Source organism: Harpia harpyja, chromosome 1, assembly GCF_026419915.1.
Source record: "Harpia harpyja isolate bHarHar1 chromosome 1, bHarHar1 primary haplotype, whole genome shotgun sequence".
NCBI lineage: Eukaryota > Metazoa > Chordata > Aves > Accipitriformes > Accipitridae > Harpia > Harpia harpyja.
In genome coordinates, this window is record NC_068940.1 from 75493299 (window position 1) to 75509874 (window position 16576).

General features: G+C 40.8%; 1 protein-coding gene across 6 annotated transcripts in view; it reads left to right on the forward strand.

Annotated features, from left to right (window-relative positions):
• Positions 1-385: 385 nt before the first annotated feature.
• The window catches only part of SNX13 (sorting nexin 13), a 77957-nt gene continuing 61766 nt past the window's right edge, over positions 386-16576 (forward strand). For 2 of the 6 annotated variants that reach the window (XM_052800750.1, XM_052800759.1), the window contains exon 1: positions 963-1176. In XM_052800750.1, the coding sequence (XP_052656710.1) occupies positions 1114-1176 (63 nt within the window). In that variant the 5' untranslated portion in view covers positions 963-1113. Of the gene's footprint in view, positions 621-962; positions 1177-16576 lie in introns of those variants that run through there. The other 4 variants (XM_052800733.1, XM_052800742.1, XM_052800714.1 and 1 more) reach the window with 4 other exon arrangements.

The window sequence follows — 16576 nt, forward strand, 5'->3', positions numbered from 1 at the left end:
TGCCTTGACAACAACGTTTCAAATTCTGCTGCTCTCAACTTCTCCCTTCGGGCTGCGCAGTGTTTCAGGGCCGCCGCACCGCGGGATGGGCTCCGGCTCCAGCACCGACCCGCCGAGCCATACCCGGCCACCGGATTTACCAGACCGCGCGGCCTCGGCGCCTTCCTGCCCGCCACACCGCAGCCCTGGGGCCGGGGCCGGACCCGGACAGAGGGCCGCCTGTACCGGTCATGGTCCCCCCGGCCCAGGCAGGCAGGGGCGCGGACCGGGAGAACGGCGGGCCGGGCGGGCCGCCGCGGGGCGGGGAGGGGAGTGAGCCGGCCCCGGCAGGGGCGGCCCCGCGTCCCGCAGCCCCAATGGCCTGGCGCGCCGGGCGGGGAGCGGCGGCGGCGGTGCACGTAGCTTTCTCAAGATGGCGGCCTCTCCGGACCCAGCTGCGAGGGCGGCTGCGGAGCTAGGGGCGGCGGGCGGCCGCTGAGGGAGGCGGCAGGGCTCTGGCGGCCCTCGCCTGGCCTCGCCTCCCTGCAGGGCGAGGGGGAGCTTTCCGCGCGGCCGCGAGGCTTCGCCATGCTGCGGGGCTAGAGGCTCCGCAGCGCAGCGGGGTAATAATGTTAGCAGAGGTAAGAGCCCTGCCGCGGCTGGCGGGGTGCGGGAGGGGAGGGAGCGGCTTTCCGTCCGCCCGAGCGGGCAGCTGCGCGCCGCGGCCGAGAGGAGGCTCTGCCCTCGCCGGGGCCTCCGAGCCGCCTCGGTAGCGGGCAGCCTCCCCGTTGGCCGGGGAGGGCAGCGGCGCCGGCCAGCTCGCCCAGGGCAGCGCTGAGCCCCTCTTATCAGCCCGCCCTCCCTCCCCCCGGCCGGGCGCTGTTCGCCCGTCGGGGGCCGGCAGGGCGGGACGAGAGGGGGACGCTCCAGCGCCGCGGCGGAGCCCGGCCCGCCGTGCCTGCTCCGTGCGGCAGCCGGCCGGTGCGGGCCCGCCCTCCCCCGCGATCCGTCGGCGGCTGGGCTTTCCCCCCCGGCGAGGGGCCGCGGGGCCGCTCCTCCGCGGAGGGCCCCGTTTCTGGAGGAGCACACCTGGTGAGGAGGGGGCCTGCCTCGGCCCTAGGCCTCGCCGGAGAGATGTCTCCGCCCGGGCCCCCGACGCCGGATCCGACTTCAGCTCCTCTGGCCTCCACCTCTGCGGTAGCTTCGTAAAGCTGCGTGTTTGCTTTCTTCTTAAACGGCTTAAAGCCAACAGTTTTGCTGTTGCAGGAGTTTGTGGTTGTAGGTAATTGGTAGAAGTTGGCTGCCTCGGTTTCCCTCTCCCTGGTAGGAGGTTTCTGTCCCAAAGCAGCTGAGCAGCCAAGCTGTGAGGCCAGCAGGTATTTGAGGATCAGCGTGGGCTAGAAATGGCTACTGTGTCCGAAGGTGCTCTCAAAGGGGCAGTCTGGGGGTGTTGGTTTTCGAGTTGCTGGAAACGAGACTCTCCCCGTACTCGGTTTTCTCTGCAAAGACCAATTGATTTTCTATTTTTAATATGTCAGCAAGGTGTCTGGCATACAGGTACTTCTCCAACATGATGATTGTGTTAACTGTGTCTTATAATTTGTCATTTTATTCTGCAGTGAAGGTTATTTGTCCAAAACTGGTTTGTCTTAAATCTTGAAGGGTGAAGGCTTGTTTTCTGATACCTGAGAAATTTAGCTTTGCTTTCCTGAATGAGAGCTAAAAAAGTATTCTGAAGCTTTCAGTTTGCATCAGTTCAAAGTTTCAGGGCATTAGGAAAAGTGGTTCTGTAGTGCCATGAGCTTTCCGATTTCACCGGGAGGGTAAAATTTGCCAAGTGAGTTAAACCTGTAAAAAGATGTGACCTATTTTTGCATGAAGGGTATGTGGTGGGTGGTCGGGGTTAATAAGCTGCATTAAGTAGTGTTGGTGAGTGTGATACATAAGCATTAACCATAGTAATTTAGATTATTTTAAGGGTGGGGTAGAATGTTCTGAGTCAGTGCCTCATACCGGACTGTTTTTTCTGTTTGATGATAGCTGTGTATGCCTATCCAAGACACTTTATTGTCTTGAAATTGAAATTTTTTTTTCTATTAGCACTGGTGTAGCAGCATGGATCACACTTGCTCTGTTGGCTTTTTGAGGTAGAACTTGGTGCTTATGTGTGTGATGACCAGTAATGATACTTAGCCTTGGTGTCTGGAGGACTGGATTCTGATGTCCTTTACTTCTAGTTCCTGTATATAAAATATTTGTATATAAGATGCTTCAGGGTGAAGAATTCCAGGCTTGGTCTCTGCCAAGGAGATGACTTTTTAAATTTTTTGGGGGAGTCTAGCAAAGTTGCAGGCTTTCCTTGCCTGCCTGAAAAGCAGTTGTGGGGAGTTTTTCAAACAACCAGACAGCTCTTGGCTGTCAGAGGACCTACCTGATATGTGAACTGGAAGGAGTCCTTCACGGCATGGTTTTTTGGGTGTTCTAATGGTGACTTGGGAGCTAAAACACCTTCTGAAAACTGTATGCAGTCACACCCATGAACCCTTTCCACACTTTGCAGGAAGATGCAGATTGCTTCAAGCCTACTGATACATGTATACTAATCTCTAAACACCTAAATATCTCTCTCTCTTTTTTTTTTTTCTTCTAAAATATGTGAACATTGAGGTGGAATGTATGCTGGACTGATACTACAGTAGGGCAATAGTGAAAACTGCACATGTCTGTAGGCTGCCTAAATTTATCTTAATAACTTTGAGGAGGTGGAACACTGGACAGCCGGGAAGTCTGTTGGTTTTTTTCTTCTCTCAAAGTAACTATTTTATTTGAGAACATATAGTGAAATGAGATAAAAAAATTTGCTGGACATTTGCTGACTTGTGTAGTTTGCTACTGTCTAGAATGGCCAAGATCACTGTCTTTTTTTTTTTTAAGCCATTAAAAATTTAGAAACATTCCTGCCACTATAACTGTTAGTTTTATAATTTAACAATGTAGACAATATTATTCTTAAATATATTTTAAGCATGAAGGAAAGGTAGAATCTGGTTCTACATGTATTGTTATCATGCAGTTAAAACATAACTTAGTTTCTCAAGATCAGTTTCCTACATCCTTTGACTATATCCACATATGCAGACCCCAGCAGAGTCAGTCCAGTTTTGTGTGGATGCAGTTAGGATTAGGATTAGGACCTTCTAATCAGTAATTTCAAGGGAAGATTGTACTTCCCGTCAGGAAAAAAATACTGGGTGTGTTTTTTATTTGGCCCTTACTGCAGGTCTTCTTATTTTAGTTGCATCAGAAATCATGTCATTGGATGCCAAGCACATATACTTATTTACCTACTTAGCAAACACCGTTCCCCAATTTTTCATCATCTTGGCCATCAGAACTTATTTCTGCAGTCACGTTGAATACATTCTGTTTGCATGCGTTGAGTCCTGCTGCAGTGATTGTTTCCCTAGTCTGTTGGGTTAGCCTTTCTGTGTCTTCTCACTTCTTCCCCTTTTCTTGTTCATCAGATGTCTCCTTTGCTTTTCAAGACCCAGTGTAGCCTGTTTCCATGCAACTTGCTGTTTCAGCACTTTTTTGTCTGATTAGGCCATGATGGAGACAAGTTGCAATGGTCTGTCTCCTGTGTTTTCAGGCAACTGTCTTCACCATTCTTGCCTCTCGTGTGGTAGCAACTGTACTGCCCTGACTACAGCGAGGTGGCTGGTGTTTTACAACTCTGGCTCTTGCTGGTCAATAGTGTCTTAAGCTCTGATAGGAGCAAACATGAAATAGGATTTCGATGGGACTTAGTTTACAAGAAGTTTTAGAATGTCTTTCAAATTGATGGCCTGTGCTGTCTGCATTTGCAGCCTGTGTTGCCTCTAAAGAAGGCACTTCAGAAAAAGTGAGGAGTAGATTTCTTTTTCCAATTTTTTTCCCTCCAGTTGCTCATTAAACTGCTTTGAGATGCTTAGTGAGGACTTCCTTTGAATTTATTAGCAGCTAAATTTTCGACAAAGTAATTCTCAGCTTAGCAAGACTACTTTTGTTGCAGTACTAATGACGATTGACGAGATTTTTGAAATTTGACAAAGTAGAAAAACTTTTTTTTTCTTGTCCACAACTAAAAATGAGCCATACAAAATCAGCTCTGACACATTGGTGTTTCTTGTTACTGCAACTGGGCAAGATAATTCATTAACTACATGTAGTATTTCCTTTCCATTAAACAATCTACTTTTTATTTATAAGAGATGTTTAACAAACTTTTTTGTTAAACTTTGATAGCTGCTAACCATTGAAAACTGTTTTTGAGCAAAACCAGGGAAATTAGCCTCGTTTTTAAGAATAAAGGTTAACTCAGCAGCTTAATTTGCTGTATAATAATAATGAATTAGTCTTAGTGAAACAGCAGCAGATTGTAATGTATATGTTAGTCCAGTTCTGAAAGATGCAGAACAGAGTTAACTGCTTGATACATTATAGCCTTGTTAATTTTTTCTGTTCCTTGATACATGGGCATGGAAGGTTGCTCTGATGCTTCATGTGACTGAACTATGTTTTGCTGGTAGAGAGAGCTTCAAATGTGTAGATGATTAGCAGGGTGTGGAAAGAAATTAGTTTTCTGTCCTTTTGTGAAACTTGTATGCTGGGGCTTTGCCTTGGTGCCAGTGTTTTGGCAGATGAGCTGTAGCTAGAGCATCAGTTGGAGCCCCTCTGGAGGTGAAAAGCCTCTCTTCTTCAATATATTCTGTAAACGAAGGCTACCCTGTTGCTGGTCTGCTCTGTGTCCCTAATTGTTGCTATGACAGCTCTTTTAATAACTCCATATTCTGTGGAATGTCAGTTAAAATTACGTGAGGAATGGTAAAATTAGGAAAATTAACCTTTTACAAAGAATGGATGTCATCTGTTCCTAGTGTTTTGTTTTTAAATATTTTGTTGGCTGTTAGTAAAAGATCGTGTCTAAACGCTCAGGAGTATTCTTAGAGTGTACAGTTGGGCCTAAACTGCTGAGACTGAATGCAGATTTCTGCAACAGCTCTAAAATGTCAGTCTGGACCATTCCCCAAAACAGTGCGGAAGAAGAAAAGTGTAAAGTTCCTTAGTTCAATAAAAATAATAATAGCTTGTCTGGTTAGATAGCTGAAGGAGCTCCAAATGATGATTTCCTCTGTCTGGTTGCACTCTAGGGAATTATCTCTGTTTTAAATATGTTTGTCCCTTTCTCCCCACCCTTACAAAGATGACAAAGCATGTTTTCCTTTGAACTAGCATTAGGAGAGTTGCTATTATTAGAAACAAGAAATCATTCGTGTTGAATGTAAGTTATTGGCAACACTTAAAGAATTAATATTTTGAAGTCCCATTAGCACTTTTCACCATTGCTTGGCTGAGAGTACTGAGGCTGGAATAACAGAAAAATCAATTGCAATTGGCACTTCCAGTTATACAAGAGAGAAACTTCAAGAAGTACAAGGCATTGTGATCTTGGGCTTAATTGCTTGTTCTGTCCTGTCCCCCCATTGTCCCTGTGCGCCCCCCCCCCCCGCCCCCATAATGTCTGATTTCTGAATTGAAAAAATGAGGCATTATTTCATGATGTAAACATATTGAAATGTTTTAACAAGAGCACTCTAACCTTGTTTACATAATTTCTATAGTATTAAACCTTAAAACGATGACCGCGTAGGTATGACGTGAAATGGGCGTTTATTTTTAATGTGAGTAAGCATAGATGGTAGGTATGTTCAGTTAGGGGATGGCTTTTATAACTGCCATTTCCTTTGGAAAAGAGGTCAATTCCTACCCTCTTAGAGTTTGGGAATACCTGTTAAAGATGTTATTCTTGCTCTGAAGCAGAAGTAGCTGTAAAATCCTCAGAGAGCGGAGGTGGATTTCTGAAGAAGTTACAGTGTCTATTGGCTTTCTGTTTTCTCTGTGGAAGGGGATGTGATCTCAGTGTTGCAGGTAGAACAGCATGAGTCAAATTTATTCTTGTAGAATGTCAATGTTAAAATACAAACTTTTAAAAAGCCCCACAAATTTTTAACTGGTTTTGTTCAAGTGGAGTTCTCTGAAAATCCAGGGATTTCCCTGGACAGAATGCAGAATTTGACCATAGTGGTTCAGTAGTTTATTTTGAAGCTGTTTCACCAGTGCCCCTTAAACTTCTTCAGTCCTGCTGCTTTGCATATTTTCTCAGACAGTAAGCACAAGACCAATTTGATTTGAACCTCACAGTTAGTTGGTCCACCAGTTGCCAGCAGGAGAAGGAGATAAACTCATCTCTGCTGCTTATTTTCCATTAAGTCCCTTCCTACATCGAATGGCCTGTATGATGTCCTTTCTGTGCCTTGACTTGGTTTGAAGAATTTTTGATAATCAGAAATACTAAATATCAAGAACTGGTTTTTATTTCACAGGTAGAAATAGTGCTGTGTTAATTCAAGTGAGGAGTAATATGGCCTAATTAAAAGGTCACAGGTGCCTGTTGTCTATAACATTGATGTCTAAAATGCTTAATTCAGTGTCCCATTGCAGTTGGAGTTTTGGGTAGGAAGATGAGCTTCACACATTTTCTTTCCAAGAATGTTCATTAATTTGGGGGCTTACTTTGAAGAATATTAACTGCTTAAATGTAGCTGTGCTGTTCTTACAGTGTGATTTTTATTTTTATTTTTTATGTCTGTTCCTCTGCCTTTCTTCCCTTAATCCCTTGCTTCTGGGAGGAACAGGGTGATCCCAGTTCTATTTTAATGAAATCTGTTTGTGTCAGAATGCTATTGTTTCATAAATATCACTATTTTAAGATCACATATTCCTGTTCTCTAGTATATTTTTGCAATTCTAAGATATAACTGTACTCAACACTTCTGCTGGTGCCTCTGAGGCAGTGTAGGTTAGGCTATCTCTTGTGATGTAAGGGAACAAACTTGAGCAGGAAGTTTGAATTGCTACATATCCTGTAGGATGCTCTGCATTTCCACTCTTCCTGTCGGTGCTGTCAGACAAGGCCAAGTAGAAAATACTCTAGAAGTTCATCGCAAAATTCTTGCCACAGCTAACTGACTGATTATGAAACACTGCCTCAGACTTGGGATAATTTCTCTCATAGCTCTTAATTGTTACTGAAAGCAATGGGAAAGAACGTGCTGGACATTCCCAGTCATCCTGTATTCAGCATTTGGCATTCCAGACCGTGTGGATGAGTTAAAAATCTGGTGGTGTATATGCTTTAGGAAATAAGTATCTAGCCTGTGTAACTGTAGAAAGAGTGATTGCTTTAAAGTTTTGCTGATCGTCAGAATGATCTTGGAACTGTTTGACTTAGAGATGTGATGAAGCCTTGCTCGTTGCCATGCTGCTATTCTGACAACTGCTGCTGCAGACTGAGGAGGGATGTCTCTGATTGGTCTTGGGACCTTTCTTCCGTGTGAGGCCTGGCACCTCTTCACTTAAACCTTTGCATTCCATGTCCTTTATAATAACTCAAAACTATGTTTATTTTCAGTTTTCCCAAATGTTGTAGTATTTGATAACATTGTATCATCTTACCTTTCTGAAGCATATGTAATGATTTTTGTGATATCTTGAAAATAAGAGGATCAGAAATAATGATATGTATTCCTTATCCACTGAAGGAACTATTTGTGCTTGAAACTGCATCTGTATTTTGGTGTGTGATTTTTTTTTTTTTTTTTTTTTTTCTTTCTAAAATGCTATGCCGAGTGTTTGTTTCCCCTCCCCTGGTATATCTTGGTGTATTTGTTAATGATAGATATCTTAATTTTTAATGAAATCTATGTTTGATTGAGGTATCTAACTTCTTTTAACATACGTGAAAGAAAAATACTTTTTTTTTATGGTTTATATACTCAAATTAGTATTTCTGATCACAATGCTAACAAAGGGAAATTTCATTAACTTTGTAAAGTAAAATCATATACTGTGAAAATCCTAAACCTTGCAATGTAATGTCTCAATTAGAGATTCAATCTGATGGTACATATAATGAAATGGGAATTACTTATTATGGTTCATTTATTGCTGATATATATAATTTCAAAGTTCTTGTGGAAAACATTGTGTGAATATAATTTTCATTGTTTTGATAAGAAAATATTTCTTTACAATGCTAGGCTAGGAGAACAAGGTTTTATTTGCAATTTTCACTCTTACCACAGTTTTTTCCTTTTCATAGACAAAATTTTTTTTCTAAATTGAGTAATCTGCAGTAGTTGTGTTAAACATAACTTACTCTCGCTTTGTGTGTACAAGCATTTAGTACTAGCACCTTGCTTTATGGTCTTACAACTATATACTGCATTCTCCCTTTTGTGCTTCATGCTTGTGTTAATTTGACTTGCACATGTGACTAAAACTTTGACATAAGTTTTATTTATTTCTTTATGTTGATTTTAAGGTCTGGACTTTAAATAGTATTGGTCTTGTGTCTTTCAGTTGGCAGTTGCCCTACTACAGCTGCTTAAAAAATTCTTGAGATTACAAGTTAGCAATAGTGAGACCAAAGGCAAACTTTAATGTTCTATGAATGTTTCTAAGCTCTTCAATTACTTTATTTGGTATTTTCCTTTATTGAATTCTCCAATTAATGATGTTCTCCTGTTGCCCATTACTGTTTCTTTTATTTGTGCTTTATTTTACTGATACCCCTCTCTTCTTTTGTTTTCTATTTTAAATTATTTTTCTGTTTTAATAATTTCAATATAACATTATGCTTGCATTCTTCTTAATTTTTCTCTCTGGATTTCTAGAGATTTGCCCATAACTGTTATTTCTCTTATTCTCTATTTTTTTTTTTTATGCATTATGCAAACCATTTTTCTGTTTTCCAATGATAAAAGTAATTGCATTGCTTCTGTGTGGAATAGTGTACCTGAGTTAGTCTATGAATGCTTCCACCTTGCTGTCTGAATGGTTCTTCTTTTGTTTATTACTTATGCCTCTCATGTGTTTCCTTCCTCTTTCTTCCTTATATATTTATCTTTTTTTGTCACTGGGTTGGCCATATATTTTTCTTCAGATATCCTGCATGCATAAAGGAATTTAAGACGTTAAGAATGCTATTTCACGTTTGCCTTAACTGGATGTAGTTTGAGCTGATACTAAAGAGGTTTTCTCCCTCCCACCAGACACAAGCTGGTGGGACACTGCTTGTTGTATCAGGTCTAGCAGTTAAGCAGCAGCTGCGTGAGGAATTGTTTCGTCTAGGTGACCCAGCCTTCTGGAGAGGGTGGGAACACAGGAGAAGTTGCCCTATCAACAGCTGCATGGGCTGGTGTGAGGGAGGTGCATAGTGCTTTCCTGCATTTCCTTCTGTTTAGATCTAAGGTGACTCAATATCCAAAATAATTCCTGTCCTTTTGAAAACAGGGAATGTCATCATTCCTTCTTGACTTCTTCTTTGCCTCCAGAAAAAGTTACGAGTAAGGTTGGTTAGCTCCACTTCGGTTAGGTTTCTTTTTTGTTCTTGATGTTCTTGAGCAAGCGGCAATGATTGAGGTTTTTAGATGTCTTCTGTAAACTTGCCCTGAGACCTGGATATTCAAATGACTTAATTAGTTTCGTCTATAATTAGTCTCAGTCTATAGAAGTATTGGTGGCAAGAGTTGATGCACCATTTCTGTCGTTTCCTCCCCCCGCCCTGCCCTGCCCCAATTCTTTGAAATTTGTTGGAAATATTCCATGCCCTGATGTTTGAGAATGAAGTGTTCCACCAAGTTCGTAGAATTGTCCCTCTAGGTAAGCTTTATTTGCAGATGTTCACGCTTGCTTTCCCTCGTCAGTGTCGCAGTGGGCAGGAGGTAGTATATGCACATGGGAGATATTCAGGGAGTAGTTGACACTGTAACTCTGGACCCTGATTTTTTGTGAGGAAGGAGAGGAAGACTACTTGAGGCTAAAAGAGTCATCTAGGATACTCAACAGGCTCTTGGCTTCCATACAGAGGCCAGATGGACAGAGGTTATGGAGCAGAGTCTTGGAAGAAATTGTAGGAGGGTTCACTCTACTTATGCATATCTGGTTTTGCTTCTGACCTATACACTGCAGCGCCAGTCAGCAGAGTTAGGTAGCAGATCACTTGGATAAAACTTGTGAAGTTTCCTAGGGGTTGTGGAGGCAGCAGGCAGAATGGTTTTCTCAATAACGGTATTCAGGAAAAGGCGAAAGTGCACAGAGGACTGTGAAAGAGATGCACGGAGTAACCATGCTTTCCCGAAAGGGATGGTGAACCAAACATCTCTTAGAAGTGAGTGGATAAAGCAGACAGGCAATAAGGACTGACAGAGGGATTGGGAAGGGGGATATTAAACACATGAAGGGGAAAGACTGGGATTGTTTTTATTAATATTCCCATTACATTTATCCTATGGGAAAAACACAATAATATTTAAACACTTTTTTCCTACTCTTGAGTAAGGGCAATTTTTCCATACCCTCAAAGTGCTGCTTTTTTTGTTGTACGTTCTGCCAAGAGTTAGGCATCAACTGCTTATTAAAGAAGTTGCAGTCGTCTTTGGATATTGTGGACTACTGAATAATCTGGAGACACAGAACTAATCTCTTTCTCTTGCTTTATTTTATGCAACTGGATGATATTGTGTCCAAAAAAACAGTTGCAAGGAACCAGAAGTTTTGAGGCTTACTCTAGCTTTGTAAAGGTTTTCATCATTTTGTATGACATCTGTTTCCACAGTTGTTTTGTCTTCATCCAGTAAGCATGCTTCATATGAAACTTGGCCTCGTAGGAGTTCAGATGTACTCTCGGAGACTACTGGGAATTTGTAGTGAAATAGTGGTTGTATCAGTTTCTACATTGTGTAACTGGAGGAAACTTACGGCACTTAAAAGAACTGCAGCAAGTTCAAACTTAAGAAGGAAACAGTGGAGTAACATCACAATCTTCAGAGGAAGGTGCTAGTATTCTGTCAGTGGATTTAAGTTTCTTCTTAAAATTGCACTGTATTTGCAACTTGGGATCTATTATTTGGCTACTGAAAGCTGCTGCTTTGTGGTGCATAATCTGATCTTTGAGGTTCCTCTATTTTTACATCCATTTCATTTTGTAATTTGTTAATTATGATGCTGGTTTAAAAGCACTACATACTTTTAAAAAAATGTTGGGGAATTACCAGCAAATTTTTGAGAAGAGAAATTAGATACAGTGAAGGGGTGATCATTGCAAGCAGGAGTCCAAACTGAAGCTCGATTCATGGTGCTGGCACTGATTGAGGGCTTGGAATTAGAAGAACACCCCCCCACCCCCCGAGTATTAAAATCAGTGAATATAATGTTGGTAGCTGTTTCTTCAGATTCCAATGTTTAGGCAGTAGGTGCCCGTTATTATGTTGGTGGTAGGTGTATAGGAGGCTACTGCTCTTGCTTGTTCATTTTTGAAGACAAAGGTGAGCACTGGGGGTTGAGGGGGTTAGTACTTTTAAAAGTTGTGTTACTTCCCAGTCACATAAAGGGGGAGTCAGAATATTAACTGGGAGCACCACTAAACTTTTTAAATCTACTGTTTCCTTGGTGGCCAGTGTAGCCAGTATGTGGCTTCAGTATATGGATGTATTTTGTTGTGGCACAACACCCCTTGTGGTGGAATTGGATATTGTACATTCTTTTCCAGATGGATTTGTATTGTAATGGATGACCAAAACTGGACATAGGACTCCAGGAGTGGTCTTACATCTTCAAAGAGAGAAGGTTCAGTTTGCTGGACTTGCTGGTGACACTTTTGCTGGGTAGAATGCTGTTGGCTGCTTTTGCTACAAGGGCATGCTGCTGACTCGTGTTCACCTTACTGCCCACCAGGACCTCTGGGTCCCTTTCTGTAGAGCTGTTTCCCAGAGAGCTGGCTCACCAGACTGTATCGTGGCCAGGGTTATTCCGCAGATGCATACTTGTTTTTGTTGAACTTCATGAGATTACTGTCAAGCCATTTGTCTAGCCTGTCAACATCCCTCTGAACAGTAGCTCTACCTTCCAGCGTATTGAGCGCTCACCCCAGTTCAGTATTCTATGCAGACTTACTGGGTGTGCACTGTGTCCCATCACCCAGGTTGTTAATGAAGACATTAAACAGTATCCGTCCCCCATACTGATCATTGAAGGTTCCCACCTAGTTACTGGCTGCCCACCAAACTTTGCACCACTGATCATGTGAGGGGCCTTGAGCACAAGTCTTATGAGGAGCGGCTGAGGGATCTGGGGCTGTTTAGTCTAGAAAAGAGGAGGCTGAGGGGAGACCTTATCGCTCTCTACAACTACCTGAAAGGGGGTTGTAGTGAGGTGGGTGTTGGTCTCTTCTGTCAGGTGTCTGGAGATAGGACAAGAGGAAATGGTCTCAAGTTGAGGCAAGGGAGATTTAGGTTAGATATTAGGAAAAATTTTTTTACTGAGAGGGTTGTCAAACATTGGAATGGGCTGCCCAGGGAAGTGGTTGATTCACCATCCCTGGAGGTATTCAAAAAGCGAGTGGACAGGGTACTCCAGGGCGTGGTTTAGGGGGCATGGTTAATGGTTGGACTTGATGATCTTGAAGGTCTTTTCCAACCGAAATGATTCTATGATTCTATGTGTCTCTGCATCCAGCAATCCAGTCAATTTTTCATTTACCTTACCACTTATCCAGCTCATACCTCACCAATTTTGTGATAAGGAGGCTGTGGGATATTGCATTAAAGGCCTTGCTAAGGGCAAGGTGCACAACATAAGCCCCGCTGCTTGTCCGCAGCATCAGTCACCTCATCATAGAAAGCGATTGGGTTGGTCAGACATGATTTGCGCTTGGTAAATTCATTTTGGTTGCTCACAACCTTCTTAAGGACTGAGGTGAGGCTGACTGGGGTGTATTTTCCTTCCTTCCTGGCCTGGACCTTCCATCTTGCAGATCCTCTTCTGCTGCCAGTATAATCTGAGAAATCATTTACGTTGGCTTTCTGTTGAGCTTTGGCTGTCTGGATTCCATAATACCAGTTGCAGTACTGCCTGTAGTGAAGGTGCCATTTGACATTACAGCTGGGAAACTCAATGTGGTTTTCCTTTCTGAGCCCTACATTACTGTTTATAGCTTTTTTCCTCCTTGTTAATAAAGAAAAAGTGACTTTTTTTAGGGGTGGAGAGGGATGGGGATCTTCTAACCACATGATTTCATTTACCAAAATAATGTCACAAGACATGTGACATGACTGACTGTAGTTAGAGACAACAGCCTAGATCACTAGGGACAATGTGGAAATTAATTTTTAGTCTTGTTGAGCATGTCTGTTATTGGAAGACTCCTGGCAATTATGATAGATAATGTGAATTAGCTTCTTTCACATTTGTAACTTGACCTAATAAGGCAGTTAGAGTCTCTCTTTATATTTAGTCCAGTCTCAGATAAAAACATTCTGAAGCTATGTTGCTAACTTAATATTTTTTAAAGTAACTTTTTCATCTAGATGAGGAGTATTGCTTATCTGGGAACTTCTAGCTTATGGTATGTACTTCTGAAAATAATAAAAAACCACAGTAAAATATTATACCGCATCCAAAGCAGTTTCGTCTTAAAGTTGGTGGGATAATGTTGTAGTTCAGAGGACTCTGAAAATTGTGCTGCAAGTAGCAAATAGCAGATACAATATTACCAGTGGATTAAAGAATTAAACAAAACTCTCAGATGACTGATTTTATACCCTGAGGAAGCCAGGGTACTAAGAGATTATTCAGAAGTTAATGACTAAATCTTTCTACAGTAAAGTACTGGATTTTGTGTGTGTGTGTATATATATATATATATATATAATATTTATGTATATGTGAAATATATCTAAACACATAATAAGTTTAACTCTCAGTAAAAAAAGTCACACACATCCTGCAGATATGTCATTGAAACGTATGGTTTATCACTCTTTAGAAGAAACTACTGGTTTTAAGGAGTTTGAGAAAAATTATTTGCTTTTAGATGCTTTTAAGCAGGTCATCAAGTGGTAGAAACAAGAATTTTATTCTTTTTCAGTGTAAAATTTGAAGGGGTCGTCTGCTCTGTTCACATGTGATGAGTTGTTTAGGAAAAAGCAAAAAAAAAAAAAGCACAACAACTGCTGCAGTTCCAAAGTGTGCATAACATTATGGAATTTATCTTATTTTATACCTTCATGTCTTTGACAGTTTTGTATTTGTAAAAACTAAGCACTTTCACTTCATTTCACTTTCTATTTTTGTGGGGCTGTTAGTATTTGAAGTTTGAGATTTCCTAAAGTAGATACTGTATTGTTGTGTGTCTTTTTTCCTTTTTTTTTTTTTTTTAAGCTAATTCTATCAATTTAAGATTGTACAAACTATTTTGCACACAGCAGCTGCTGTGAAATTGTGTGGTATCTCCACAGAAGAAATAATGGATATATTTTAAGGAAAGTAATCATTGTTTGTCAGACCTCTTATAACCCATCTTTTTCTACTTTCTCCTCCCTCTAAAGATCATGGACAAGAATGGCTTGCCTTTGAACAGAAGGCTGTGTTCCAAACCATTTATGTATAAATAACCTTCATATATATATTTTCTTAGTAAGTATGAGCTGATATAGGTAATGGCATAAATTGGGAAGTAAGGTGGAGATTTGAGTTCAAGGAATAGGCAGCTGCTTATTGCTTGGCAGAAAGGATGCTCAGTTGAAGTTACCACTACCATGGAACATGAGCTTAAAACTAAAGACATTTTTTTTTTTCTACCTTCAAAAAGCATAGCTGTTATGGTATGAAGAAACCTTTTTAAAAATGTCCTGTGCAACTGTTTCTGCAGTAGCCCTGAGCTCTGCCTGCAAGTTTTTAATTAGATGGAACATAAAGAGATGGCCTACTAGATCTGACTCTTTTATGGAGAGAGACTGATTGAATGTATTTCTGTCAAGATAAATATTGGGAATCTTAAGTGGTAGAAATTGTTCTAGAAGCAAAGTTGACGATTCTTTAAATTCGTTTAGTGGGATCAGGTTTCTTTAGCAGTGAAAGAAAGAAAACATTGGTGAAAGGAACTTTTAAATAACTTTGCTGCAGTTTTAGGCAAGAAAGTAAAAAGTTCAGAATGCTGCTTGAGCAGTAATCACAAATGAAATATTCAATAACAGTTTCTTGACTAAAGAACATATGACTTCTTTTCAGCCATTTAGGAGATCAGACTTTTTTTTACTTGATAAAGATTCTGGGGGCTTCCCCTTCTCTCTCCTTTGCCAGTGTTTTGCACCAGCAAAACTTGAAATAGATGTAATCTGTTTATCCAGAGGCTGAACATAGAACAGTCTAGATTATCTCATTGGCTTGAATTCAAGCTAGAGTTGAAGAGATTACTTCATTTTCTCACTGTAGATCACCTTAGGTGATCCTGTCAAGCAATAAGCCTGGCCCTGTTTCGATCACCCTAAGGTGATCCAAAATGCTTTGATCCTTTTTGTCTGTCTTCTGTTCACATGTCTAAACTAGCTTAGATACAAGTCAGTATGAATTATTACGAAGGAAAAGGATCACTTTGAAATTATATTAAAAATGAGTTTGAGTATGTCACTTCTTTATTTAAGAAAGTAGCTGAAAGTGGGCTTGCATCTCCCATCCATCGTTATCCAAGATGTTCAAGTGCTTCTTTTAAACTTGACCAAAACTCCATATCCTTTTAAACTAGAATACAATTCAGAGTGGGTTTTAATGCAAGCATGTTACCAGAAAGAGTATGTGTGTGTGTGTCTCTGAAGGTGGCCTCTTGTTTTTCATAGTAGGATAAATACTTATTCCACTTTCAAAATAAGGTTACGTGAAATGAGGCTTTCTGTCCCTTGCTGATAATTCTGCTGTATAATAAAATAGCTGTTAGTGCTGAAAATGAAGGTTAGTAAAATGAAGGTTGGTTTAAAATTAAAAAATCCACTTCCTAATTTCATGTTGTGATCAGCAATGCTGGCAGAGCAGGTGTGTGCGTGTGTGGAAATCTTGACTCTGGAATCTGGGCTGAATTTTACTCTGTTTTTTCATTTGAAAAGAAAGTTTGGTGTTGAAAATATTTACCATTTCTTGTAGAACAATTATCAGTGTTAATCAGAATACTGTTCTTTTTCTTCATCAGCTTCATTACACAAACCAATTGTATCAAAATATGGAACATAATTTTTCTATTTTTATTTTAATAGTAATATACTGACTATAGCAAACAGGCAGGTTTTATTTTAGTAATGGAATTTGTTCCTCTCTGGATAAATACTGAAATTGAAGTAACGTGCACAATAGCTTTTAAACTTTTTAACTTTTAAATTTTTTTACATACTGTACTTCAAGAAAATGTTAGTGTATATTTTCATTCAAAGGTTTGCACTTATAAAAATGAACATCATGAATACTCGAAACAGTGCAGTAATTGTGGTTTTAGAATGTGGATGAAAAATTATTGACTGTCCATAAGAGCTTTGCTACACCATCTTGTATAACTGTGGGGGGGGGTAGGGGAAAATGATCCCAAAAGCTTTTCTGTCTCATGCAGTGTGAGGAGCAGCAGGAAAATCCAAACTAAATACAGTTACACATGATTGCACTTGAATTAATCCAA